General features: G+C 43.4%; 1 protein-coding gene across 1 annotated transcript; it reads right to left on the bottom strand.

The window, feature by feature from the left end:
- Positions 1–974: 974 nt before the first annotated feature.
- PSPH (phosphoserine phosphatase) lies at positions 975–27645 on the bottom strand. The gene is made up of 7 exons (XM_006148095.3): positions 27369–27645; positions 20223–20357; positions 10574–10732; positions 8879–9013; positions 7636–7781; positions 5595–5743; positions 975–1360 (listed from the first exon to the last, which is right to left on the bottom strand). Exons 3-7 carry the CDS (start codon positions 10711–10713, stop codon positions 1253–1255), a joined length of 678 nt encoding a protein of 225 aa, XP_006148157.1. The 5' UTR covers positions 10714–10732; positions 20223–20357; positions 27369–27645; the 3' UTR covers positions 975–1252.

The following is a 27645-nucleotide window of genomic DNA, read 5'->3' as shown; positions in this document are numbered from 1 at the left end:
AAGCCACTGGGTCCGGATTCAGACTGAGGTTGGCCACATAGGAGTCCAGTGCTGTAACCGCTACGCCATCTGCTGGCCACACTCAGTAATTTCTTTTTTAAGCTGCTGGGTCTGGGACTTGAACCATACAGTTGGCCATGTGCGATCCAATTTCCTTTGCCACCATGCCACAGTCTGGCTCAACATTGTTATTTATTTATTTGGAGAGGTTTTTACTATACCGTTCGTGAGCTCGCCAGAACGAAAGAGAGACAGACAGCAAGAAATCACCCCCCAGGGGACCCAGGGGACGGCCACGCCGCAATCCCTTCTCCTCCATTCTCCTCTTGGGATCTTGGGCATGCACGCACATGCGCCCGGTGTGACTTTAAGCCACCGAGTCCAGGACTCAAACTGCAGCCAACCACATGGGAGTCCAGCGACATAGCCATTCCATTACACCCTGGTCCCTAACATTGTTATTTTTTACAAATAACACTGCAATATTCCATATGACAAATTATTTTAAGAGTTATTTATTTAATTTTTGTTATTATTTTTTCATTTGACCAGACAGAGAGAAAGAGAAAGTGAGAAAGCAAGCTGCCAGGTCCGAGACTTAAACTGCAATCGGTCACGTGGGAATCTAGCACCGAACCACCCTGCCACCTCCTGGTCCCATGACAAATTCTAAGAGGGAAAAGAGACCTTCCACCCCTCCGTCTCAGGGTTTCAGATGGCGGGGCAGGGGCAGGGGCAGGAGGTGGGGTTGCGAAGCGTGCCAGTGGTGTGCCTGTGCCCGGCTCTCACACGGGGGGAGGCTCAGCTCCGCTCCTGCCTGGAGGCTGTTCCTACGTGGGCACGACAGTACTGAAATGCTGGGTGTTGAAATACATAGAAGGCAGAATCGGCGATTCCACAAATCCGTCCTGATGCACAGATAAACTTTCATTTACAGACAAAGGGAAAACCAGTGTTCACTTAAGGCTGCCAAATCCAGTGGTGAAGGTGTTTAATTTATTATCCACTTTTAAAAGCCTTCAAAGGAAACATTACTAGGAATAGACATCAAGATTTCAGGTGATAAAACTCTCCAAGTAATTAACGATCATATTACTGGGACCACAGTAAAAAGAGGTCATTGTCTAGGAATCCTAACTAGCCTGCTTTAAAGTACAGCTAATCGATAGCAACTTGATAGATCGAGTTGTCACAATCTGCATAACTTTGACAAATTAATCTGAAGTTGTCAGGAGCTACGTAAAAGTTGATACTATTCTTCCAGTTCTCCCAAAAGCTCTATAAAATCGGTGATATACCATTCGGCGTTGTCCTTTACTTGTTGCCTGATCACATTTCCTCCAAAACCAATAAAAACATCCTAAGGAGCAAAAAGAGAAATAGTTAAAAAAAAAAAAAAAATGCAGCCCTATCCTAGGCAGTCAGTATTGACAGAATAAACTTTCTGCTGGGACCAGCAGTTAGCGTAATGGCTATGTCGCTGGACTCCCACGTGGCCGACCGCAGTTCGCGTCCCGGACCTGGTGGCTTAAAACTCACGCCGGGCGCGTGTGCATGCGTTCCCAAGATCCCGAGAGGAGAATGGAGGAGAAGGGATTGCGGCGTGGCCATACTCCCTGGGGGGTGATTTCTCGCTTTTTGTCTCTCTGTCTCTCTCTGTCTGTCTGGAGAACACACGCGCCCTATAGCAAAAACCTCTCAAAAAAAATTTATTTTGTTTAACTTTATTTATTTATTTTAATTTGACCAGAGGGGCAGAATGAAAGGGGCAGGGGGAAGTGAGAAAATGAGAAAGCAAGTCGCCAGGTCCAGGATTTGAACCACTGTTGGCCATGTGGGAGTCCAGCACCCTTAACCACCATGCCACCTGCTTGCCCCCTTTTTTTAAAAAAAATGATTTAATTTATTTATTTAAATTAAGTGCAGAGGCTCTGGGAGAAGGAGACAATGGTCTTTGCCCTCTCAAAACCAAGACAAATGCTTACAGAGGTGAAATCACATCAGGAGGTAAGTGTTCTGAGTTCTAAACCAGATGGCAAGTACTTCATGCCTCTCATTTCAAGGCAGAGAAAATCAAAGAGAAGCCTGCAGTGCCCTTCCTGGACCGGGGATCAGACCAGCCAGTCCTGACCCTTGCCTCGACTACCTCGGGCACTCCCTCCCAGGAGACGCAAAGTCTTGGTGTGTGCAGAAGAAACAGGCCGGACTTTATTATTCTGGGTTGAAGGAGATCTGTTAGCAGCATTCCACTCTTTATAGTTAAAATTGTTTATAGTTATGTTGGTTCTTTTTTTTTTTCTTCTTTTTTTGGAGAGGTTTTTGCTATAGGGCCCGTGCGCTCGCCAGAAAGACAGAGAGAGAAAGAGAGACAGAAAGCGAGAAATCACCCCCCAGGGGGGATGGCCATGCTGCAATCCCTTCTCCTTCATTTTCCTCTCGGGATCTTGGGCATGGACGCACACGCGCCCGGCGTGAGTTTAAGCCACCGGGTCCGGGACTCGAACCGCAGTCAAATACATGGGTTGGTTGTTTAATTCTACTAAGTGATGCCTTTATTTAGTCAATGTTCTTTATTATTATTTTTTTAAAGAGAGACTTTTGCTATCGGGCGCCTGTACTCACCAGAGAGACAGAAAGCAAGAAATCATCCCCTCGAGGGGATGACCACACTGCAGATTCTTCTCCTCCATCTCCTCCTGGGATCTTGGGCACGCACGCGCACACGCCCCATGTGAGTTTTAAGCCTCGGGGTCCAGGACTCGAACCGCGGTTGACTATTTGGGAGTCCAGTGACATAACCATCATGCTATCTGCTGGTCCTATTCACTGATCTTTTAAAATAGCATTCCGGGAGGCTGGCAGGTGGCATGGTGGTTATAAGGGCACTGGACTTCCACATGGCTGACCATGGGTCAGGTCCCAGACCTGGCGGCTGGCTTTCTCACTTTCTCTCTCTCTCTTTCTCTCTCTCATTCTGTCCCTCTCTGGTCAAATTAAAATAAATAAATAAATAAAATACATAATTTTTCAAACATAGCACTTTTTTTCCTGCAACATATGGACATGACACACACTAATCTGGAAGTACAAAACTTTTTCCTTTGCGCTTTCCTTTCACTTTTATTTTCGCATCACACGTGAGGAAAAGACAACTAGGTTCTTACCTTCCAGTTGAATTTACCCTAACGGATCTGTCCGCCTCCATGGTAACGCTTTCCACATGCCAGCCCCTGTCCTACCCTGACTCATTCCTCTGTCCAGTAGCCTCACGGCTTCCCAGGACCTAAAGATAACACCAAAGCGCCACTGCTCACACGTAGCGTCTCCAGCGTTTGCTCACAGGAAGCCCCGTGTGTGCCCACGGCCTGGACTGGGGCAAGCGCATGCCCCCTCTGCTCTGAAAGCTTCCTCTCCTGAGTTCTGCGAGACCTTCCCTTGGCAGCAGCCAATCTCCCTCTGGGTCACCGTCATACTCTGGCCGCCTGTGAGAGCTACACAGCTACACAACACTTTCTCTTGGCTCGGGCTGTCCCCTCTGCCTGGTAGGGTCCTCTGGAATTTTTCATTCTGTCATGTCTGGACAGTGAAACTGGGAGCTCCCTGACCACTCTGGCTTTCTGCACAGTCCTCATTAAACTAGCCCACGTTCACGCTTGGCCAGCCCAGCGGAGGGTATGCCTCATCTAAGCGTGTATTATTTTGAACTGACTCAAGCAATGTTAAAAGGACCCAAAAAGATTCTTTAGCCATTTTGGATTAATCATTTACCAAGACAGTCACCATTTTTAGGTCTCAGGAAACCAGGGGATAAAAAGTTCAGTATAACATTTTTGGTTCAGTTTTGCTTAAGAAAGAATGGCATGATAAAGCCAAAGACCTACGAGAATGGGCTCACTGGAAATTCAGGCCACTTTCTCACACACCATTCGTTTCTTGCAGTAGGTTTTATTTTTAAAAATAATTATTTTATTTACATTTATTTATTTATTTATTCGTTTGTTTATTTCAATTTGACCAGAGAAAGACAAGAGAGAGAGAGAAAGTGAGAAAGCAAGCTGCCAGGTCTGGAACTCAAACCGCGCTTGGCCATGTGGGAATCCACCACCATACCACCTGCCAGTCCTGCAGTAGGTTTAACATAGGTATAAAAATAAAACCCACTCATCTCAGAAAACATTAATTCAGGGGGTCGGCAGGTGGCATGGTGGTTAAGGGTGCTGGACTCCCATGACCATTGTGGTTTGAATCCCGAACCTGGAGGTTTGCTTTCTCTCTCTCTCTCCTTCATAAGTCTCAGTTCACCATCGGATAAAAGAAGATAATATTTTACTGCCCTAGGATGTTATGAAGATTAAATAAAATAATGTATGAGGGAATAGAATATAAAGTATAAAATTACATTAAATCTTGATTTAGGGGGCTAGCAGGTGGTGTGGTAGTTAAGGCAGCTGGACTCCCACATGGCTGACTATGGTTCAAGTCACAGACCTGGCAGCTTGCTTTCTCACTTTCCTTCTCTCTGTCTCTCTCTGGTCAATTTCAAAAATAATTAATTAATTAATGACAATGAATAAAAATAAATTTTTTTTTTTTTAAATCTTGATTTAGTGGGGCCAGCACATGGTGTGGTGGTTAAGGGCACTGGATTTCCACATGGCCAACTGTGGTTCGAGTCCTGGACCTGGTGGCTTGTTTTCTCACTTTCTCTATCTCTCGCTCTCACTCTGTCCCTCTCTGGTAGGAAAGAAAGAAAGAAAGAGAGTGAGGAAGGAAGGAAGGAAGAAAGGAAATTAAATAAAATAATTCTTTTAGAAAAATCTTGATTTAGTTATGAGTTGTTTATAATATTATTTGGGGACATGAAACCAAATCTTCCTGGGCTAAGAGGTGGTGGCCAAACTACAGGGACAAGTTTTAAAAGATTTTCAGGGCTCGTTCCATAGTTCAAAATGGTTAAAGGAACTGGATCCCAAACAGCCAATCACAGTTTGAATCCTGACCCCAGTGGCTTGAAAATGGGATGAAATAATGGAAGTCTGTAGAATGATCACACCCTACTGCGGGGTGTTTTTTTTCTTTCACTCTCTCTCTCTCTTTCTCACTCTGGCAAGTGCACATGCCTCCAGGAGAAAGAAAAAAAAGTTATTTATTCATAACTTTTACTGGATTTGCAAAATATCAACCGACATAATGAGACTGAATTTGTTTTAGTTTCTTTTTTAAAAACTTTATAAGGATACTTAGCTGTTTTTCCCCCTAGGTTATTTCCTTCTTCCACAAGCGAGAGGCAGAGAGAAAAAGGCATTCACAGCAGGGTCCCGATGCCGCAATCCACCCTCAGCCCCAGCCAGCCCCAGCCAGCCCCAGAGCATGGGCACCCCCATGTCTAGCGTGCTCAGGGAGGTCTCTGGACACAAACCTGGAACCTTTCTATTTGGATCTTCCTCGAAGAGCATCATGCTCTACCACTGCCCCACTGTCCAACCCCCTTAGCTACTTTTGTTTGACTTCTGTTGCAAATTTTATGTAGTTCTAAATCAGCTGTTTAATACTGAAATATAACCTGAAAAAAAATGAGTACACATAATACATACAGCAGGAGGGCAGGCTTCCATGTCTGTAGCTCCATCTCCAATCATGACTATTTTCTTAAAATGAAATTTTTCCTTTAAAAATTTAATAACTTTTCCTTTCCCACCAGATTCAGCTGTTGGCTGTGTCTCATCAAAACCTGCATATTCACCTTTAAAAAAGTTTAAAACAATGTTAACAATCCATAAAAGTGTATTAATATGGCCAACTCTTTGCACAGATGACAACCTCACTTAAATGCACCTGAGAAGGTTAAAAGTAGCCCTCAGTAAATCACTCAGCCTGGAATTCCATACCCTTTCTTCAGAATAAATAAGCTTTGCTGGGCTGGACCCATGGCCTGGTAGTTAAGGGAGTCACATCCCACATGGCTGACCATGGCTTGAGTCCTTGGTAGCTTGAAAAAGTTGCTGGACTGGGGCCAGCAGGTGGCATAGTGGTTAAGACACAGGACTCCATGTGGTTGGCCATAGTTCGCATCCCAGACCTGGCGGCTTAAAACTCATGCTGGGTGTCTGTGTATGTATGCCAAAATCCTGAGAGGAGAATGGAGGAGGAGAGACTGAGGTGTGGCCATCCCCACTGTGGGGTGACTCCTTGCTTTCTGTTTCTCTGACAAATGTGTATACCTTTTAGCAAAAATCTCTTTAAAAAAAAAGAAAAGAAAAGAAAAAAACTCACTGGGCATATGTGCATGCCTGCCCAGGATCCTGACAGGATAGAGAAATGAAGGAGAAGGGACTGCCACATGACCACACCCCACTAGGGGTGCTTATTCCCTCTCCCTTTCTGTCTCTCTCTGGCGAGTACATGTACCCTCTGGCAATTAAAAATAATAATAAGCTTTCCTTTTAAATTATAAATACCCCTTGAAGAGGTGGCTTTATTAGGTCATAAACTCTGTGAGTTGGGGCTGGCAGGGGGCTTGGTGGTAAGAGGGCTGAACTCCCACATCACCGACTACAATTTGAGTACCGGACCTGGCGGCTTACTTTCTCACTGTCTCTCTCTCTCTGTCCCTTTCTGGTAAAATTTAAAATAAATAAAGAAAGAAAGTTAAAAATAAAATAATTCTAAAAAATTCAAAACCCTGTGGGGTGAATTAGTTATAACCCCTAAGCTTCCAGTGTAGTAATTATCCAACCCTGAGGAGGGAGTAGAACACCATGAAATAATAATATATAAAATTTAAAACATTAATATATATAATTTCACTTTAGAGACTTCATCATTTTCAATAACTATTTCTATTCTTACAGTTATTACCACACTTCTTTTCTACATTTTCAATAATCTCTATAAACCTTCAAAACCATCTTCTTTCTTTCTTTCTTTCTTTTTATTTTTTTTGAGAGAGAGAAATTTTCACTATAGGGCATGTGTGCTCACCAGAGAGACAGAGAAAGTAAGAAATCACTCTCCAGGAGGGAAGGCCACACTGTAATTCCTTCTCCTCCATTCCCCCCTCTGAATTTTGGGTGCACACTCCCAGCATGAGTTTCAAGCTGCTAGGTCTGGGACTCAAACTGCAGTCAGTCACATGGGAGTCCAGTGCCTTAACCATTATGCCACCTGGTGGCCCCACATTTTTTATTTTAAATATTTTTTGGTTTGAAGAATATCCCTTAACTTAACCGGAGCTCTCTTGAAATGATACAAATTTACTTCTGTGACTCTGTGATTGTCCAGAGAGGGACCTGGAGACTAACCCAAAGTAACCCATTAATAAAACTCTCCTTTTTGAGTCTAAATTGCTCCAAATACCTAAGAGTTTATATCAAATTAAAATACAATGATGACAAAATAGGTCATTTGGACTCTGTAGAAATGATCATTTTGCTAAATGCAGATAGGTGACAACATGAGGATTAAAGTGAGGACAGATGATGACCTAAGTCTATGTTGCAAAGGGCAAGACATCGGAGCTGCTCATCTCAGTATGTAACTGACACCATCCAGCACAAGCTGCATTCCACAGACACCACCTGGCTATGGACTAATGGAACTGCTAAGCGAGGAAACGTGGTCCCGTCGAAGTCTTACCATTGAAGTAGAATTTCAGCCTATTGGCAAACACATTGGTTGTTGGGATATTGAGCTTTGAAGCTACATGTTCTACAATGCTCCTAAAGCCACCAGATATTAGGAAAACCTGAACATTTCGCTCTTGTAGACGACTTACCAGCTCCCTGCAAAATAAAACATATATCAAATGAAATGACAATTAATGCAAAAGAGAAAAAAAGAAATGTGAGAAAGAAAGGAAACTAGAATATATATTTTTCTCCTGAATGTATTTATTTGCCCATGGTACAGGTATATTCCCTGTGGAATTAACATTATATATATATTTTTTTCATATATAGGCAGGCACACTTTTTAATTTTTTTAGGTTTTTGCCAAAAGGCACATGCACTCACTGGAGAGAGACAGAGACTGAGAGAGAGAGAGAAATCACCCCCCTGAGGGATGATCATGGCATAATTCCTTCTCCTCCATTCTCCTCTTGGGATTTTGGGCACACACGCACATATGCCCAGTGTGATTTTCAAGCTGCTGGGTCCAAGACTCTAACTGTGGTGGGTCATTTGGGAATCCAGAGCCTTTAACTACCATGCCAACTGCTGGCCCCTCAAACTATATTTATAGAAATGAATGAGTTGCAGGGCTGACTCTCTGGTCAAAACTGGAAAATAATGATAATAAATTATTCTTAAAAAAAATTTTTTTAGAGGTTTTTACTATAGGGCGCGTGCGCTCGCCAGACAGAGAGAGAAAGACAGAGAGAAAGAAAGCAAGAAATCACCCCCCAGGGGGGATGGCCACACCGCAATCCCTTCTTCTCCATTCTCCTCTTGGGATCTTGGGCATGCACGCACACGCACCCAGCGTGAGTTTAAGCCACTGGGTCCGGGACACGAACCGCGGTCGACTACGTTGGAGTCCAGCGACATAGCTATTACGCTAACTGCTGGTCCCTCTTAAAAAAATTTAATTAAAAAAAAAAAAAAAGAAATGAACGGGTGGTGATTGACCGTTCCATGATCCTGCTCTGTCCAAGGAACCCAGAAAAGCACAAGATGAAACACACGGAAAGTTCAGACTTTCCCCAGGGAGAGTGGGGTGCAGTCACAGGAAGACACAACCAGCCAAACAAGATCATGTCTAAGTGTCAAAAGAACCACACAAAAGGGAGCTCTAAATAGTGAGATATTTTCAGAAGGGTGTGCCCCCCAAAACCAGTGCTGACAGACAACAGTGTACCCAAAACTGGGGTTCCTCTTACCTTATGCCGGGGGTCAGGTGTGGGGGGTGCTCTGCTATGAGCCTTTGCACCTGTTCCCTGGAGGGCTGGATCAGTGCTAAGCGCTCTGTGAGAGCAGCTTTGAAAGGCACTGCCCCACCCATGGCTCGCCGTGTCCTAGAAGAAAGACCCAGCAATCAGGCAGCCATGTCAGCTGTCCTTGACATTAAGCACCTCACTGCCCTAGGTTCTCACAACATCCACCATGAGGAAGGTGCTGCCAGGACAACTCCTCCCCGCCCCCTTCCCTACCCTCCCACTCCTCCCCGTACAACAGACACAGTATGTTCCTATGGGAGCAAGACCTGGGAATAAACTATGGACGGTTTGCTTGAGAATCACATTAATGTGGGAACAGCAGGTGGCATGGTGTTTAAGGCACTGGACATTCCCACATGGCCGGCCACAGTTTGAGTCCCGGACCTGGTGGCTTGCTTTCTCACTTTCCCTTTCTCTCTCTTTCTCTCTTTGTCTCTCTCTGGTCAAATTAAAATAAATGAATGAGGGAACCAGCAGTTAGTATAATGGCTATGTCGCTGGACTCCCATGTAGTCAACTGTGGTTCACGTCCTGGACCCGGTGGTTTAGAACTCACGCCGGGCGCGTGTGCATGTGTGCCCAAGATCCCGAGAGGAGAATGGAGGAGAAGGGATTGCAGCGTGACCATCCTCCCTGGGGGGTGATTTCTCGCTTTCTGTCTCTATGTCTCTCTCTGTCTGTCTGGCAAGCGCACGTGCTCTATAGCGAAAACCTCTCAATAAATAAATAAATAAATAAACTGAATGAATAAATCAAATTAAATAAATAATGCTTTTAAGAAAATCACATTAATATTATGGGGTCACATTCTTCACATCCGCACACACACTGGTGAGCTGAGAAAACCACACGTGCTGCCCGCAGATGCTTTCCTTGGAAGCTGCAAGCTTCTATAAACGAAAAAAGAAACCAACAGCTGGACATTCTTCTATCAAATGCTGCTGCACAAGAAGTGGTCCACGACCAGGTGCCTGGGGCCCTTGCAGAGGAAGGTGCCGGCGCTGCAAAGCAGGGAAGGTGGGAGGGAGGGAGGGCTGGGCGAGGATCTGCAGAGACTGACCCAGAACTAGCTTTCCAGTGAGCCTCTAAGACCACATCTCCAACCACGACACAGGGCACAGGGCACAGGACACTTGGGGGCCTCCGGGCACCATGTTTGTTTAGTTACGGCCATTGTTCCCCTGAATGAGCTAAGAATGTGTCTTATCCAGACTTATTTGCCAGGAATTATTTTTTTTCCATATATTTTTGTATAAATGAGTGAATGGATAATGTATACTACCAAATTTGGCCCTACAGGAGAGAAGAAAAAGTCTACTGCCATGTTTCACAGCCAGGAACTAAACTAAAGTTCTAGAAATTGTGGGGGCTGGCAGGTGGCATGGTAGTTGAGGGCACTGGACTCCCACATTGTCGACCATGGTTTGAGTCCCAGTCCTGGCAGCTTGCCTTCTCGCTCTCTCGCACTGTCCCTCTCTGGTCAAAGTGAAATAAATAAATAAATGGATAAATAAAGTTAAATCAAATAATTTTAAAAAAAAAAAAGAATTGTGGCTCTGGTGTAGTACTTCATCCAAAATAGTCACTCTCTTTTGAAATTCTTTATCATTTCACAAGATGAATAAATACTGTTCCTACATTTCCGACACAGCATCCTCAACTCCACAGAATTTGGCCAGCTCATCAATTCCTTCTTCCCTGATGACCGTGCTGTCAACATCAAAACATACTGCATCCGCTGAACAGAACAGTTTCCTCAACTCTGAGTGGGAGACCATCCTTGGAAGAATTTTTCTTCTACAAGAGAAAAGATAACTGTATTTACTCATTTATTTATTTTTAATCTGCTATAGGGCATGTACACTCACTGAAGAGAGATGGAGAGCAAGAAAGAAACAGGGAGAGTAAGATAGCACCCCCTGGGGGGGGGCAGCCATACTGCAATCCCTTCTACTCCATTCACCTCTTAAGATTTTGAGCATTGGGACCAGTAGGTGGCATGGTGGTTAAGGTGCTGGTCACTCCCACATGGCTGACCACAGTTCAAGTCCTAGACCTGGTGGCTTGCTTTCTCACTTTCTCTGTCTCTCGCTCTCTGGTCAAATTAAAATAAATGAATGAACAAATAAAAATTAAATAAAATAATCTTTAAAAAAAGATTTTGAGCATGCACGCACACGAGCCCAATGTAAGTTTTAAGCTGCTGGGTCCAGGAATTGAACTGCAATTGCCATTTGGGAGTCCAGCAACATAACCACTATGCCATCTGCGGTCCCATAACTGATTTCTTTCTCTCTCTCTCTCTCTCTTTTCTTTTTTTTTTTTTTTTTTTTTTTGAGAGAGATTTTTGCTATAGGCATGTGTACTTGCTGGAGAAACAGAGAGACAGAAAGTAAGAAACTACCCTCCTGGGAGGATGGTCAAGTCACAATCCCTTCTCCTCCATTCTCTTCTTGGGATCTTGGGCACACACATGCATGCCTGGCATGAGTTTTAAGTCGCCAGGTTCAGGACTCGAACCACAGTTGTTGACAAGGGAGTCCATTGATGTAACCATTATGCCATCTGCTGGTCTCCATAACTGATTTCTTTTTTCTTTATTTTTTTGGAGAGGTTTTTGCTATAGGGCACGCGTGCTCACCAGAAAGACAGAGAGAGACAGAGAGACAGAAAGCAAGAAATCACCCCCCAGAGGGGATGGCCACGCCGCAATCCCTTCTCCTCCATTCTCCTCTCGGGACCTTGAGCACGCATACACACACTCCTGGCGTGAGTTTAAGCCACCGGGTCCAAGACTCGAACTGCAGTTGACTACATGGGAGCAGTTGACTACAGCGACATAGCCATTACACCAACTGTTGGTCCTCTCCATAATTGATTTCTTTTTTTTTTTATTGTTTATTTTTAATTTTATTTATTCATTCATTTATTTTAATTTGACCAGAGAGAGACACAGAGAGAAAAAGAGAATGAAAGCAAGCCACCAGGTCCAGGACTCAAACCGTGGTCGGCCATGTGGGACTGTCCAGCGTCTTAATCACCACACCACCTGCTGGTCCCCTCCATAACTGATTTCTAACCAATGGATTTGGTAGAATAGTCTGGTTCAAAACTGACCTGGGGAAAAAATCTTTTAAGTCAGAGGTCAGTGAGCTACCACCTGTAGGCCAGATCCAGCCTGCCACCTGTTTTGTATGATCCATGAGGTAAGAATAAATTTTACATTTTAAACAGTTAAAAGAAATTGAATAGGGGCTGGCAGGTGGCATGGTAGTTAAGGGCACTGGACTCCCACATGGCCAACCGCAATTCGAGTCCCAGACCTGGTGGCTCACTTTCTCACTTTCCATCTCTCTCTCTCTCTCACTCTGTCCCTCTGTCGCTCTCACTCAGTCCCTCTGTCACTCTGTCCCTCTCTGGTCAAATTAAAATAAATAAATAAATAAAGTTAAAAATAATGTTTAAAATATTGAATAGAAGAAAGATATTATGTACTATGTAAAACTTAGATGAAATTCAAATTGCAGTATCCATAGGTCAGTGTGTATCAGGACACGGCCATGCTCGTTTGCTTACCTGTCATAACTGCAGTCGTGCTTCAGCAGCCGAGACTGCGTAGCCTGCACAGCCTGCACAGCCTGAAGTATTTCCTGTCTGGACGTTTACAGAAAGAAATTGCTGACCCACGTTACACCTTTACAAGAGAGTACTCCAAAGAGTACCTATGAATTCACTGGAGACCCACCAAAAAAGGGGAAAGACATGGTAGATGAATGAATCCAGTTAGATGACAGCTTTGAAATATGCACTAACACTACCAATGCAAATATGAATGAAACTTCCGTTCTACAGAAAAGTATAAAATACAGACGCAGAGCTGGCTCCATGGTGCAATGGTAACAAGCTGCCAACATTAGCTGGGCCCCACATGGCGACTGCAGTTCAAAACCCTGTCCGGGTCAGCTGAAACCATGCCCCAAATCCAACGGGCCAGAGGACCAGAGGAAGGGGATCACAGTAGGAACAGACCCTGTGGAGGGTGTTCCTCTCTCCATCTTCCCACCCGACACACGCATGGATACATGCTCTATCAGAAATAGAGGAAAAAACACATGGGTACTCAACACGTCTGCTGCTGCTTATCTGCACCCTATTTTGTTTCCTATCCCCATGCTCTTATTTGAGCTGATCCTTCTGAAGCGGGCCAGTTTAAGGTTTAACCATCTTCACTTAAGAAAGAACTGCGGTATGGTGGTTAAAGGCACTGGATTCCCACATGACTGACCAAGGTTTGAGTCCTGGACCTGGAAGCTTGCTTTCTCCCTTTCTCTCTTCTCTATTTCTCTCTGGTCAAATTAAAAAATAATATTAACGAATGGAAATAAATAAATAAATAGTTCTTTAAAAAAAAAGAAGAAAGAAAGAAACAAAGGACCACAGCCCCTTCGAACTTAAAAAAGGCCTCTAACAAGGACAATCTGACCAAATGCTGATCTGTTTGAGGAGTGGTCAGATGAGAAACTAGGAATGGGTATTTGCAAGAGTCAGGATAATTACTCTGGGGAAAGTGGTTGACTATACTTCTTTATCTACACTCACTCCCCTGATGAATCTGCCCACTCGGGGCTTTGAATGCTCTATGGAAGTGACTCCCAAAGGTATACCTGCAGTTCTGTTCTCTCTCCCAAACTTTAAACTCTAGTCACTTACTGACCTGCACTCAGATGTTTAGTAAACAAATATCCTAAACTTAACATGTGCAAAACTGAACTCCTAATCTGCCCTCTCCCCCCAAAATTGCCATCATTGCAGCTTTAGTTCTCTTCCTTGATGGCGACTCAATCCTTCACTCCCTGTGACATTTCCTTCACACCCACATACAGTCTTCCAGAAAATTCTGTTGTTCTAACTTTACAATCTAACCAAAATCTGACCATTCCTCACTATCACCACCACCTGCGTCACCAGTCTTTCTTGCCAACGCGGCACCAATAGCCCTTCTGTGAGCCGCATCCCAGTATTTGTTCTCAACCTCAGAGTTAGAGCAGTCATCGAAAGCTATCACTCAGCTCATGTCATACCTCTGGCTCAAAACCCTTCAACTGTTGCTTATTTTACTCAAAGTCTTATGATTGCTTGTAAGATTCACCCCTCAATCTGGCATTATACCAGCAACACCAACACCCCTCCCCTGTGACCTCTCTGACCTCCCTGCTACCCTGTTCTCACTCTGCTCCAACCCCACTGGTCCTCTTCCTGCTCTGCAAAGACACCAGGCAGGCTCCCGACTTATGGCCTATGCTCTAGCTGGGCTCTCCTGTGCATGCTTGTCACCTGGATATCCTCTTGGCCAGCTCTCTCATCTTCAGTGAGCCAACCTGACTACCCTGTATCAGAGCACACTGCTTCTCCCTACCCTCAGCCCCAACATGACTAATCTCCCTCACTATGTCCAACTCTTTTTTTCTGTAACATGTACCATCTGACACACAATAAATGTACTTACTATGCTAATTAATTATTGTTTATCTGTGCTCACCAGGAGCTTTAAGAGTAAGGAACTTTGGGGCCAGCAGATGATGTAGTGGTTAAGGCACTGGACTCCCAAATGATTGACCCCAGTTCGAGTCCTGAACCAGGCAGCTTGAAACTCACACCAGGCACATGTGTGCACATGCCTAAAATCCCAAGAGGAGAATGGAGAAGAAGGGATTGCAGCATGGCCATCCGCCTGGGGGGTCATTTCTCACTTTCCGTCTCACTGTTTTTCTCTCTGTCCAGTGAGTGCACATATCCTATGGTAAAAACCTTTTTAAAAAGTTTTTTTTAAAGAGTAAGGACCTTTAGAAAAATTATTTATTTTATTTATTATTGTTATTTTTTAATTTGCTATAGGGGGGACCAGCAGTTGGTGTAATGGCTATGTCGCTGGACTCCCATGTAGTCATCCGCAGTTCAAGTTCCAGACCCGGTGGCTTAAAACTCACACCAGGCGTGTGTGCATGCCCAAGATCCCAAGAGGAGAATGGAGGAGAAGGGATATGGCCCACCCCCTGGGGGGTGATTTCTCATTTTCTGTCTTTCTGTCTCTCATTGTCTTTCTGGTAAACATACACACCCTACAGGAAAAAAAAAAAAACTTCTCCAAAAAAATAAAAACTTGCTATAGGGCACACGCACTCACCAGAAAGAGACAGACAGAGATAGTGAGAAAGAAAAGTGAAAAAGAAAGTGAGAAAGCAAGCCACCAGGTCTGGGACTTTTTTTTTTTTTTTTTTGGAGAGATTTTCACTGTAGGGCGCGTGCGCTCGCCAGACAGACAGAGAGAGACATAGAGACAGAAAGCGAGAAATCACCCCCCAGGGGGGATGGTCACGCCGCCATCCCTTCTCCTCCATTCTCCTCTCGGGATCTTGGGCACGCACGCACACGCGCCCAGCGTGAGTTTTAAGCCACCGGGTCCGGGACACGAACCGCAGTCGACTACGTGGGAGTTCAGCGACATAGCCATTACGCTAACTGCTGGTTCCCCAGGTCTGGGACTTTTCAAACTGCAGTTGGCTATGTAGAAGTCCAGCACCCCAACCATCACACCCGTTGGCCCCAAGAGTAAGGATCTTCATCTGCTTCACTCACCACTGCAACCTTAGAGCTGACAACAGCACCTGGCACAAAGGAGGCCTCATTAATATTTGTCAAACTAAGTGAATGACTAAATCTCAAAAGCCAGATATAAAGTCTTCCCTAAGTCCCTTCAGCTGAAAAGCATCTGGCCCAGAACTTTCAAGATGCTTTCTGTAGATCTGTTTTTATTGTACAAAAATCGTAATATTCTAATTTGTCTCAAACTTATGTACAGGCATGTAATCTCCACTCCTGGATCCTGACACTATGATCCAAAATTTTCCAAACACTTCTTTTGAGTAGATGTTCAATTAATTTTTTCTGAGGTTTGAATGAATAAACAAAATTAAATAATCATGAATAGTATAGTTAGGTATCCACACTATTTTTTTAAACCTTTTATTGTGAAAAATTTCAAATACACAATGAAACAAAGATAAAGAATACATGAACTCCTTGGGACCAGCAGTTAGCGTAATGGCTATGTCGCTCTCTCTCCTCCACCAAGAAAATTAGTTAATCACTGTCATTCCTCTCCTAGAATGTGAGCTCCATTAGGAGAGAGCCCTTGATTGAATTAATTACCTTTTCATCTCTGAATCCAGCACCCAGTAGATATTAGGTAAATGTTTTACAAATTAAATACAGTTGAATGTAAGCAGTTATTGAGAACTCAATAAGGAACTGAATACAGTTCTCAATAAAACAATTCCAACTTAGTGTGCTATTAGCCTTATTAAAATCCTAAACCATCGGGGCCAGCAGGTGGCACGGTGGTTGGGAGTGCTGGATTCCCACATGGCGGAACGCAGTTCGAGTCCCGGACCTAGCAGCTTGCTTTCTCACTTCCCCTTTCTCTCTCTCTGTTTCTCTCTGGTCACATTAAAATAATAATAATAATAATAATAATAATAACAACAAATGGAAATTAAAAAATAATTAATTAATTTTAAAAAATCCTAAACCATCAATGATGGCTACACCCATGAGACAGAATCAGCAACAAATATTCTGAAGTTGGAGGAACCTCAAAACTGTCATCTGTGTCTGGTCATGTACCTTTTTGCAAGAATAATATTAACATGCCCATTTTGCAGATTAATACAAGTATAAGCACATTATACCCAAGCAATGACTGAAGAAGTAAAACTTGGATCTCAAATGCACAGAGACAGCAAAGAGGTGCACAATTTAAACAGAACAATGGGTTAAGCATTGATGAAAACCTAAAGTAGACCCAGGCAATGTCAAAGATTTCCATCAGGAATTCAGACCAAAGTTCTGCTAGCTGAGCATCACAGTGGGTGATGATTCATTAACCATGAGAGAAGAGAGTCGGTACGGCCTTTGGGAGACCAACAGACAGAAGCAGGTTTCCTAAATCCTTGAAATTCCCACCAAGCCAGAGAACTGCAGGGAGCTCTATAACCTACTCTCTCTGTGACTCAGAAACCAACCATTTGACTCTGGTCCAGTGAAAATTCACCTAATTCATATTACATGGCCAAGCAAGTTTACTGAAAGGCTTGGAAGATACAGTCCATAAGTAGAAAAACAGTGCTTAATACAGTATAATTTATTTTCTTTTCTTTTTTTTTGGAGAGATTTTTGCTATACGGCATGTGCCCTCGCCAGACAGACAGAGAGAGACAGAGAGACAGAAAGTGAGAAATCACCCCCCAGGGGGGATGGCCATGCTGCAATCCCTTCTCTTCCATTCTCGTCTTGGGATCTGGGGCACACAGGCACACACGCCTGGCATGAGTTTAAGCTACCGGGTCCAGGACTCGAACTGTGGTTGACTATGAGGGAGTCCAGTGACATAGCCATTATGCTAACTACTGGTCCCAATACAGTATAATTTCACTAAGCATGGAGAATGGGCCATAGATGAATGAAAAGGAAACCAAAAACAGATGCACACACACACACACAAAAAGATGTAAAAGAAGCTAAAATGAAAATATTTTAAGAATGCTCATGAAGCAACACACCGTAACTAAGAACAGACGATACTCCGGAGAATGACAGCCAGGCACCTGAAGCATCACAAGGCCTGGCACAAGACCTGAGAATGGACAGAATGTACACTGTCTTCAAGGAGCTTCGTCTTTCTTTTAAAATTTGACAAATAATTAGTGCTCAACATATGAAAAAGAAGATACTTGAGCCTCTTTCCAACCACTGACACCAGCAATAGCATCAACAAGACCAAAGACCTGAGCATATAAGGAAACACACATTTCCTCAAATAAAATGAGGGCTGATTTCCATATCCCTGCTGGACACTGGGCCTGACTAAGTACTTAGAATTGTTGATACCTGCCTCCTAGGTTACACTATGGTCCCAAAGAGAGAAACACAGAATGTCTGAGACAATATTAGACTGAATTTCCTTGGGAAGCTGATTCTTTCTCCATACCCTTCCTAGGAGACTGACCTGGATTATGTGACCTTAGCTGTCCATAAAATGCACATGCCAGAGGATATGCCCTAACCCTCGGGTTACAAGGGTTTCAACTCCCTCTGCTTGATTGAGCAGGGTAGCAGACAGCCTCAGCTGCCTTTCTAACCTGCCTCCTTGTTCACTTCTGATTCTTCCTATTTTTCATTGTCTCCACCCAGAGTGACCCACGATTCATACATACTCAAAATTCTCATGGCTATAGGGAAAAAATCTGCTGAGTAAGTTCAGTTGCTTCAAAGTAAAGTGTGTACATTAGAATTTCACACATAGAAAAATCGTTGCTGGGGAATGGACTCTGGATCCTTCATATCTGGTTCTTGGGGGAGGGAGACGACAGGACTAGGCGTGGAAGAGATCCTGTGGAAGGGTCTATGCTCGGACATGGCAGCTCCCAGGCCCAGGCGTCACCACTGCTCAGAATAGGATCCCCAAACAAGGGCCAGCTGATAAAAAAGCCTCTGCTGACAAGCTCTTCTCATCCCTAGCTCCAAAGTACAAAAGCAGATTTTCCTTAAGAGCCAGCCTTAGGAAGCCTTATTTTAGATAAGAAAAACTCTCCTGGTTCAAATTGTCTCCCAAATTTTCTATCTACACATCTCACAAGAGGCATCTAAGATGATCTTACCCCCTCCACCTTTTGTTAGAACTGACCTCTTACCTTCACCTGTGGGAGCAGATAAAAGCCAGTATGCAGGGCCTGGCAGGTGGCATGGTGGTTAAGGGCACTGGATTCCCACATGGCTGACTATGGTTTGAGTCCCAGATCTGGTGGCTTGCTTTCTCACTTTCTTTCTTTCTTTCTCTCTCTCTGATCAAATTAAAATAAAGTTAAATAAAATAATTCTTAAAAAAAAAAAGACAGTATGCAGAGGTTGTAGAGGTTAAGCACAGCTGAGAGAATAAGTGGACTGGGCAGAGGGAATGTGGTCAGGTCTTCTTAGCACTGAAACAAGGCACAATAGATTTTGAGAAGCTTCAAATAGCCTCCTAGTAAATAGGGATAGGGTCCCTGGCCAGTCCACTGAGAGGATATTTTACAAACAAACGAACAAACAAAACCAAGAAAACAATAAAACAGCTATCTTGGGCTAGCAGATGGGATGGTGGTTAAGGAGGCTGGATCCTACATGGCCAACTGCACGGAGTCCCAGATTCAGCGGCTTGAAAAACAGGCCAGCACCTGTGTATGCCTAAAATCGCTAGAGGACAGTGGAGGAGAAGGGGCTGCAGTAAGGCCATCCTCTCTGGAGAGTGCTTTCTTCCTTTCTCTCTCTTGCTCTTTCTCCTATGAACACACCCACCCTATAGAAATATTAAAACAACAACAAAGATGGGGTCAGCAGGTGATACAGTGGTTAAGGTAGTGGACACTCCCACATGGTCGACCACAGTTGAGTCCCGGACCTGGTGGCTTGCTTTCTGACTTTCTCTTTCTCCCTCTGTTTCTCTCTGGTCAAATTAAAATAAGTGAAGGAATAAATAAAATTAAATAATTCTTTTTTTAAAAAAATAACAACAAAGAAACAAAGAGCTATTCTTCTGGGAAAATAAAATTTTATGCCACATAGGGTATAATAATTTTTTTCTTTGTTCACGATAGAGCACATGTGCACACATGTGAGTAATGGGGGAGGGTACCCTCCATAGGGTCTGGTAACGTTGTAATCCCTTTTATCCAGTCCTCTGGCCCATCATGTTTGGGACACTTGCATACATGCCCAGAGTGTCAGGCCAACTTAGTTGGGGATTCAAACCGTGGTTTCCATATGGGATCTGGCTTCTCTTTTATTTATTTATTTATTTTTTGGAGAGATTTTCACTATAGGGCGCGTGCGCTCGCCAGACAGAGAGAGACAGAGAGATAGAAAGTGAGAAATCACCCCCCCCAGGGGGGATGGTCACGCCGCAATCTCTTCTCCTCCATTCTCCTCTCGAGATGTTGGGCACGCACGCACACATGCCCGGCGTGAGTTTTAAGCCACTGGGTCCGGGACGCGAACCGCAGTCGACTATGTGGGAGTCAAGCAACATGGCCAGTTCCCAGGATCTGGCTTCTCTTGAGAAGCAATTATTGCTGCCCCTTGCAGCTGGTCTCATTTGCTTATTCAGGTGAGAAGTAAGCTTCCATTAGACAATGTAACAACCAGACATACAAAAAAAAAACATTAACTACAACAAAGGGCAGATAGAACTCACGTTTCTCCAGTGCTGGATTCCTAGAAAATGATCCTCTTCTCTTTCTGCTCCTTTCCTGAATTAAAATGTAGCAGAAACTTTTGACTATGGATTTCCTGAAGGAAGAGTTGTGTTTTCTGCAAGAGGAAGAAGAGCCTAGAAAGACAAAATGAGGACATGAACCACAAGGGCCAGACACATGACAAGAAAGAGGGATACTGGCTCCCCCTGGCCTATAGGACAGCTACAAAAGTCGGGCAGATGCAGCTTCTGAAGGCTGCTTCCTCTGGGAAATGCTTTACCTTTGCCTCCTTCAAGCTTACAGAGGGGCAAACACGCTCTTCTATGGCTTCGATTCTGCCAAAGTTGCAGGTCTGTTAGAAAATCACTTATACAGGGCCAACAGGTGGAATGGTGGTTAAGGCGCTGGACTCGCACATGGTAGACCACAGTTCGAGTTTAGGACCTGGTGGCTTGAAAAATCAAGCTGGGCCCATGTGTGTGCATGCTCAAATCCCGAGCTGAGAAGGGAGGAAAAGGATTGTGGTGTGGCCATCCCCCAAGAGGTTGATTTCTCACTTCTCTCTCTATATCTCTGTCTCTCTCCTCTCTGGTGAGCATGCATGCCCTGTGACAAAAATAAAATAAAATAAATAAAAATAAAATAAAAAAGAGAGAGAGAGAAAGTGAGGAAAAGCACTAAATCTCAGAAAGCAGGGGCAAAGGTACATTAAAAGAAATGTTTAAGAACAGGAAGCAAGAAAAGGCAAAGACTGAAAATGAATGGAGCCAGAGTGGACCCTTATAGTAAGAGAAATAAATAATTCAGAAGGTTCTGAAGTGGTTCTACTGAACGCAGAGAAAAGGATTCAGCATACTCCTCCTCACACCTGAGTCACATGAGATCTACTCCTGTAAAGGAGAGTGTAAGGTGAGGACAGCCAGTGGTATGGTGGCTGAGACAACGGGACCTCACTCATTGACTATGCCATTGGCTTGCAAAATCTATTGGGCAGGGACCAGCAGATGATGTAATGGTTATGTTGCTGGACTCCCACGCAGTTTGAGTCCCAGATCTGGTGGCTTAAAACTCATGGGGTGGGGAGGATAGTAGCGTGATGGTTAAAGGCGATGGACTCCCACATGGTCGACTACAGTTCAAGTCCTGAACCTGGTGTCTTGCTTTCTCTCTCTCTCTGTTTGATCCAACTGAAAAATAATAATGGTAATAAATAAGGTTAAATAAAATAATTCTTAAAAACAAAAAATAAAAACAAACAAACAAAAAAACTCATGCCAGGTGCGTGTATGTGCATGCCCACCCAAGATCCTGAGAGGAGAATAAAGAAGGGATTGTGGCATGGCCATCTCCCCGGGGGGTGATTTCTCGCTTTACCTTTCTGTTTCTCTGGCAAGTGCACTCCACCCTAGGACAAAAATCCCTCTAAAAGAAAAAAAAAAAAAGAAAAAACTGGACATGTGTGCAAGTGTGCCCCAAATCTTGAAAGAACAGGATTGTGGTATGACTATTCTTCCCAAAGGGTGCTTTCTCATTTTCTGTGTGTCCCAGTGACCACAAGTGCCATGTAACAACAACAAGGACAAGGCGTACTGAAAGCCAGGTAAGGACAAGGAGTACTCAAGGCCAGGTAAGGACAAGGAGTACTCAAGGCCAGGTAAGGACAAGGAGTACTCAAGGCCAGGTAAGGACAAGGAGTACTCAAAGCTAGGTACCCAGAGATGCACACCTTGCATTTCCCCCTCAACTCTGCTGTGCAGGACAGGCTCTGTGGGTCTTCTGAAGCCCATTAGCCAGGGGAAGCTGGAGCCTGGGCAGGGGCGGAGGGGGGGCTTCCCCAAAGTTACTGCTCCTCTGAGAAGTCTCATTGCCCAGAGCAGGATAATAAAAGGAGTATTTTCTTTTTTTAAAGAATTATTTTACTTAACTTTATTTTTAATTTGACCAGAAAGGGACAAAGTGAGAGAGAGAGAGAAAGAGGGAAAGTGAGAAAGCAAGCTGCCAGGTCTGGCACCCACACGGCAGTCAGCCATCTGGGAATCCAGTGTCCCCAACTACCACACTACCTGCTGGCCCCTAAAAGGAGTATTCTCAATTTGTTTCTTAATATAGTTAACTCTTTTTCCTTTGGTATCATTTACATCTAAAAAGAATTATTCTAAAGACTTACCCTATTTCCCTACGAACCTAGAATTCATACATTGCTACTTTTTTTTTAATTGGGCATGTACTAAGGACCAGCAGTTGGTGTAATGGCTATGTCGCTGGACTCCCATGTAGTTGACTGCAGTTCGAGTCCCGGACCCGGTGGCGAATGCACACACCCTATAGCAAAAACCTCTCCAAAAAAAAAAAAAATGAATGAATGAATAATAAATTGGACATGTATTAAATTATGTGGAAATAAATGTAAGGAGATTCATTTTGTTTCATCAACATAAAAATGGCAGGACTGTGATCATTATTATATTGAAATCCTATCTGGCAGTTATTGGGCCTTTGGAAAAGCCATGATGCATTTTTGCATAGAAAAACACATCATGACTTTTCAGATGACCCAATATAATAAAATTAAGAAACTGAAATGTATCTTCTTCCCTGACCTGCAGTCTGATACCAAGAACTAACTCAAAATGAATCACAGACCTAAACACAGAAGCTAAAACTACTAAAACATAGGAGGAAAAGTTTTATAACCGTGGTTCATAGCCTTTAAAATGGCCCAGTGAGGGCCAGCAGGTGGCACAGGGGTTAAGGCAGCTGGGTCCCACATGGCTGAGCACTTTGAGTGCCAGATCCCACTGACTTGAAAGACTACTGGCTGCTGGGCGCATGTGGGTGCATGCCCAAAATCTCAAGAGAGAAGAAAAGGGATTGTGGCACATCCATCTCCCTTTGGGGGGGTACTTTTTCACTTTCTCTCTCTTTCTGACAGGCACAGGAGCCCTATAACAAACTTTAAAAAACAATAATAATAAATAAAAGGCCCAGGGACTCCACTTCCTGATATTCTCGCCCTTCTCTAATCCCCTCCCCTGGATTGTGGACTGGATTTAGTGGCTCTGTTTTAGGGAACAGAATGAGTCAAATACGACTAGAGGTCACCTGTGAGATTAGACTGTGACACAAAAATGTATGTATGCAGGTATAACTGTAGAGCTGTACAGATTGTAACAATTTTGAATCCTTGGGATACCAAAATCGGGGAAGGAGCATGCAGGAAATAACAGGGCATGAGAATCCCTGTGTATTTCTTTGCAGGGGCCAGACAGTGATGCAGTAGTAAAACACAACTCTGTGCAAGGCTAAATCACCTGGGAAGGTTCTAAGTTCAAATCCAGAGACCTTACTGAGTATGACGGGCATGGGTGTGCCCATGACCTGGGGCTGAGGCTAGGGAGGGTGGACCACGGCATGAGGACCCCGTTGGGAGTGCTATCTTTCTGTCTCACCTCCTCTCTGGCTCATGAAAGAAAGAAAAAAAAAAGAAAACTTAAGAAAAAGGGGCTGTCAGGTGGCACGGTAGATAAGGTGATGGACTCCCACACGACTGACCATGGTTCAAGTCTTGGACCTGGTGGCTTGCTCTCTCTCCTTCTCTCATCAAATTAAATAATAATAACAAATAAAATTAAATAAATAAATATTAACAAAGAAAAAAAGAAAAAAATCTCTGGGCCAGCTCCAGAGATGAAGGGACTCAGCGATTAAGGGACCTGGATCCCACATGGCTGACTGTGGTTTGAATCTCAGCCTCAGCAACTCGTAAAACATGCACTCCAAATTGGGCATGCATGCCCTAGATCCTTAGGGGAAGGAGGAATGGAGGAAGGGAGATTGTGGTATAACCACACCCCATTGGGGGATATTTTTTCCTCTCTCTCTAGCAAATGCCTTATGACAATTAAAAAAAAAAAAAATCTGTGCATTCTCCTGTAAATCTATAATTATTTCAAAATTTAAAAATAATTTCTAAGTGAATTCTAACCTCAAAAAATTAAAAATAGGGGTTGGTGGTGTGGTAGTTAAGGGTGTGGGACCCCTACATGGTCAATTGAACCTGGTGGCTTACTTTCTCACTTTCTTTCTCTCTCTTTCTCTCTCTCTCTCTCACTCTGGTCAAATTAAAATGAATAAATAAAGTTAAACAAAATAATTATTTTTAAAAATTTTAAATGTGGTTTCCATCTCACCCCCACCTTTCACCCCTCTTGCTCTGTGAGAAGGCAGTTGCCATGCTGTGAGCTGCCCATGTAGCAAGAGCTGAGAGGCCTTCAGCCAATTTCCCTCAGTCCAACAGCCCTAAAGGAATCAAGAAACGGAATCCGGCCAACCATGTGAGTGGGCTAAGCAGCAGCTCTTCTGCCAATAAGGCATTCAGGTGAGCCCACTTTGGCTACTGCAACCTCTTCAGAGACCCTAGGCCAGGATACTCCATTTAGCTGCATCCAGATGCTATTTCCACAGAAACCATAAGAAAATAAAATTGGGGGGCCAGCCCCATGACCTGGTGGTTAAGGGAGCCAGGTCCTACATGCTGACTGTGCAGTTTGCAGTTTCTCTCAGATTGAGAAACACACCAGGTGCATGTGTGTGCATGCCCCAAATCCTGACAGGACAGAGAAATGAAAGAGAAAGGATTATGTCATGACCATGTCCCATTGTGGGTGCTTTCTCCATTCTCTTCCTCTCTTTCTCTCTGTCTCTCTGGCAAGTGCCCATGTCGTTTGGAAATTTTTTTTTACAATTTTTTTTTTTTGTTTTAGGGCCAGCAAGTAGTGTGGTGGTTAAAGATGCTGGACTCCCACATGGTTGACCACAGTTTGAGTCCCAGACCTGGCAGCTTGCTTGCTTGCTTTCTCTATCTTTCTCTCTCTCCGTGTCTTGCTATAGTCAAATAAAAAATAACAATAATAATAAATAAAAGAAATAATTCTTTTTAAAAAGTTTGTTGTTGGGGCCAGCAGGTGGTGTGGTGGTTAAGGTACTGGACATTCCCACATGGCCAACCACAGTTCGAGTCCTGGACCTGGTGGGTTGTTTTTTCACTTTCCTTCTCTCTGTGTCTGTCTTTCTCTGGTCAAATTAAGATAAATGAATGAATAAATAAAATTAAATAAATATTTTTTTAATTTGTTGTTTTAAGTTAACTTGTGAGTAATATGTTTTACAGCAATATACCCAATATAACAACTTTGAGGTAGGCAAAATTTTCTTAAATAAAACACAAAAAGCAAAAATAATATAAGAAAATAATTACAAACTGGACTTCATCAAAACTAAAAACTTCTGTTCCTTAAAAGATACAATTTAGGGGGGAAAATAAAAAAAAAAAAAAAAAAAAAAAAGCCACCAATGGGAGACAATATTTGCAATACAGGATTCTGACAAAGGACTTACAACCTGGGATATATAAAGAACTCTTACAGCTCAATAATATGACAACATGAAAAAAACGAGGAGATGCCCGGCTGCAATGGCAAAGCTCTCTGCAGTGCTGGAGACCATGTGGAAGATCCGGTTCCATTCCCTGGTGGATTGATTTATACAAGTTGGACACTGGCCAATGACCCTCCCTGGCCAGGAAAAGCTGGGGGTAGATCATGATATGAGACCCTGCTGCGCATGTTTCTCTCTCTCTCTCACTCTTTCTATGTCTCTTGCTCATGGAAATAAATTTAAATAAACCTCCAACTATATACATATAAAATAGGTAAATGAATAAACAAATTGTGGTAATTAAAAGGAGTGAATTATTGATACATGCTGCAACATAAATAAATATAGAACATGATACTCACCAAAAGTCAGGCACAAAAGATTATAAACTTTATGGGGACTAGCAGGTGGCATGGTGGTTAAGGTGCTAGACACTCCCACATGGCTGACCATGGTTTGAGTCCTGGACCTGGTGGCTTGCTTTCTCACTTTCCCTCTTTCTCTCTCTGGTCAAATTTAATAAATAAATGAATAAATAAAATTAAAAAAAAATGATTACAAACTTTGGGGTGAAATGTATATGAGACCCCAGAAAATGCGAGTACTATAGAGACAAAGATCAGTGGTGCTGGAAGACTAGACACGGTTCTAGTAAACTTTTTTTTTTACTTTTAGTTTTTTGCTATAGGATGCATGTGCTTGGAGAGAGAGAAAGAGAGAGAGGGAGAGAAATCAACCTCTAAGGAGGATGGTCAGGCTGCAATCAATCTTCCTCTCAGGATTTTGAGTACGCATGCACACGTGCCTGGAGTGATTTTTCAAACCACTCTGTCATGGACTCAAACTGCAGATATGACCATGTGGAATCCAGCTGCTCTTAGCACACCACCTGCTGGCCAGGTTCTAGGAAGCTTTTAGGGATGATGCTAATATTCTATTGTGGTGGTGATTATGGGTGTATAAATTTGTCAAAATTCATCAAAATGTACACTTAAATTGGTGCATTTTATTGCATTAAATTATATATTAATAAAACATTGGCTTTTACAAAGGTATTATGCTTGAATCAAATTGTTCAAAAATTTAAAATGTCCTGACTACTCTTTCACCAGCATGCAAGTAGCAGGACTATGATCATTGTTGTATTGAAAACCTACCTGGCAGCTGTAATAAAATACAAAAATCTTGGATTTTATGTTCTTTCCTGACCCCCATTCCAATACTAGTTATCAAATATTCAAAAGGGGGAAAAAAATCAAAGAGTAACTATAATGTGCAAATCAAATATAAAAAAATAGCAAATAAATTTAATGAATGAATGAGTTACTTATTTAATCCCCAGTTTGAAGTTCTGTCTTTATAACATTGTATATGGTAAGTACTTATTCAAAAATTCTAATTCTAATGGGAAAGAAGATGACAAAGTCAGACACTTTTGGTGTTTTTTCAATCTTGGACTGATGATTCTCCTATGCAATATTGCATCATTCATTCATGCTGTTTGGTAACAGGCAGCTGAGGAATAAAATAAGTGAAGCGACCCAAAAATAAAGAAAAGAAAGCCTTGAAAACGGCAGGAAATACTTACCTATCTCGATTAAAAATAAATAAATATACGGAGAGCCAGAGGGGCCCTGGAGGAAGAAAAGCCAAGTCCATTTAATGGAAAAGTTGGGCACTAGGAAAGATAAGCACAAGAGGGCACTTACCTCGCGCTGCTGCTTCTTCGTGGGCCGCAGCCACCAACTCCAGGGCTCCAGGGACTGTAACCTTCCGGCTGCAGGGGGCCCAGGGCTGGCGCAGACGTTCAGGCGCCGAGTCCGCGGGAGGTAACCTGCGCAGACCGACAGAGCCCTTACCAAACACTCGTAGGCGATCTGCTGATATATGGAGAGGCTTAGGATCAGTTTTGCATGTGCTGTTTCTAAACTGGAGACACCAGATTTTCGCTCTGCAAAGCCGGGTTGGGAGGACGGCTTGGCCCCG

This window comes from Tupaia chinensis, unplaced genomic scaffold, assembly GCF_000334495.1.
Source record: "Tupaia chinensis unplaced genomic scaffold, TupChi_1.0 Scaffold000231_1, whole genome shotgun sequence".
NCBI lineage: Eukaryota > Metazoa > Chordata > Mammalia > Scandentia > Tupaiidae > Tupaia > Tupaia belangeri.
Note: the sequence above shows the minus strand (reverse complement) of the source record. Positions and strands in the feature narration are given on the sequence as shown.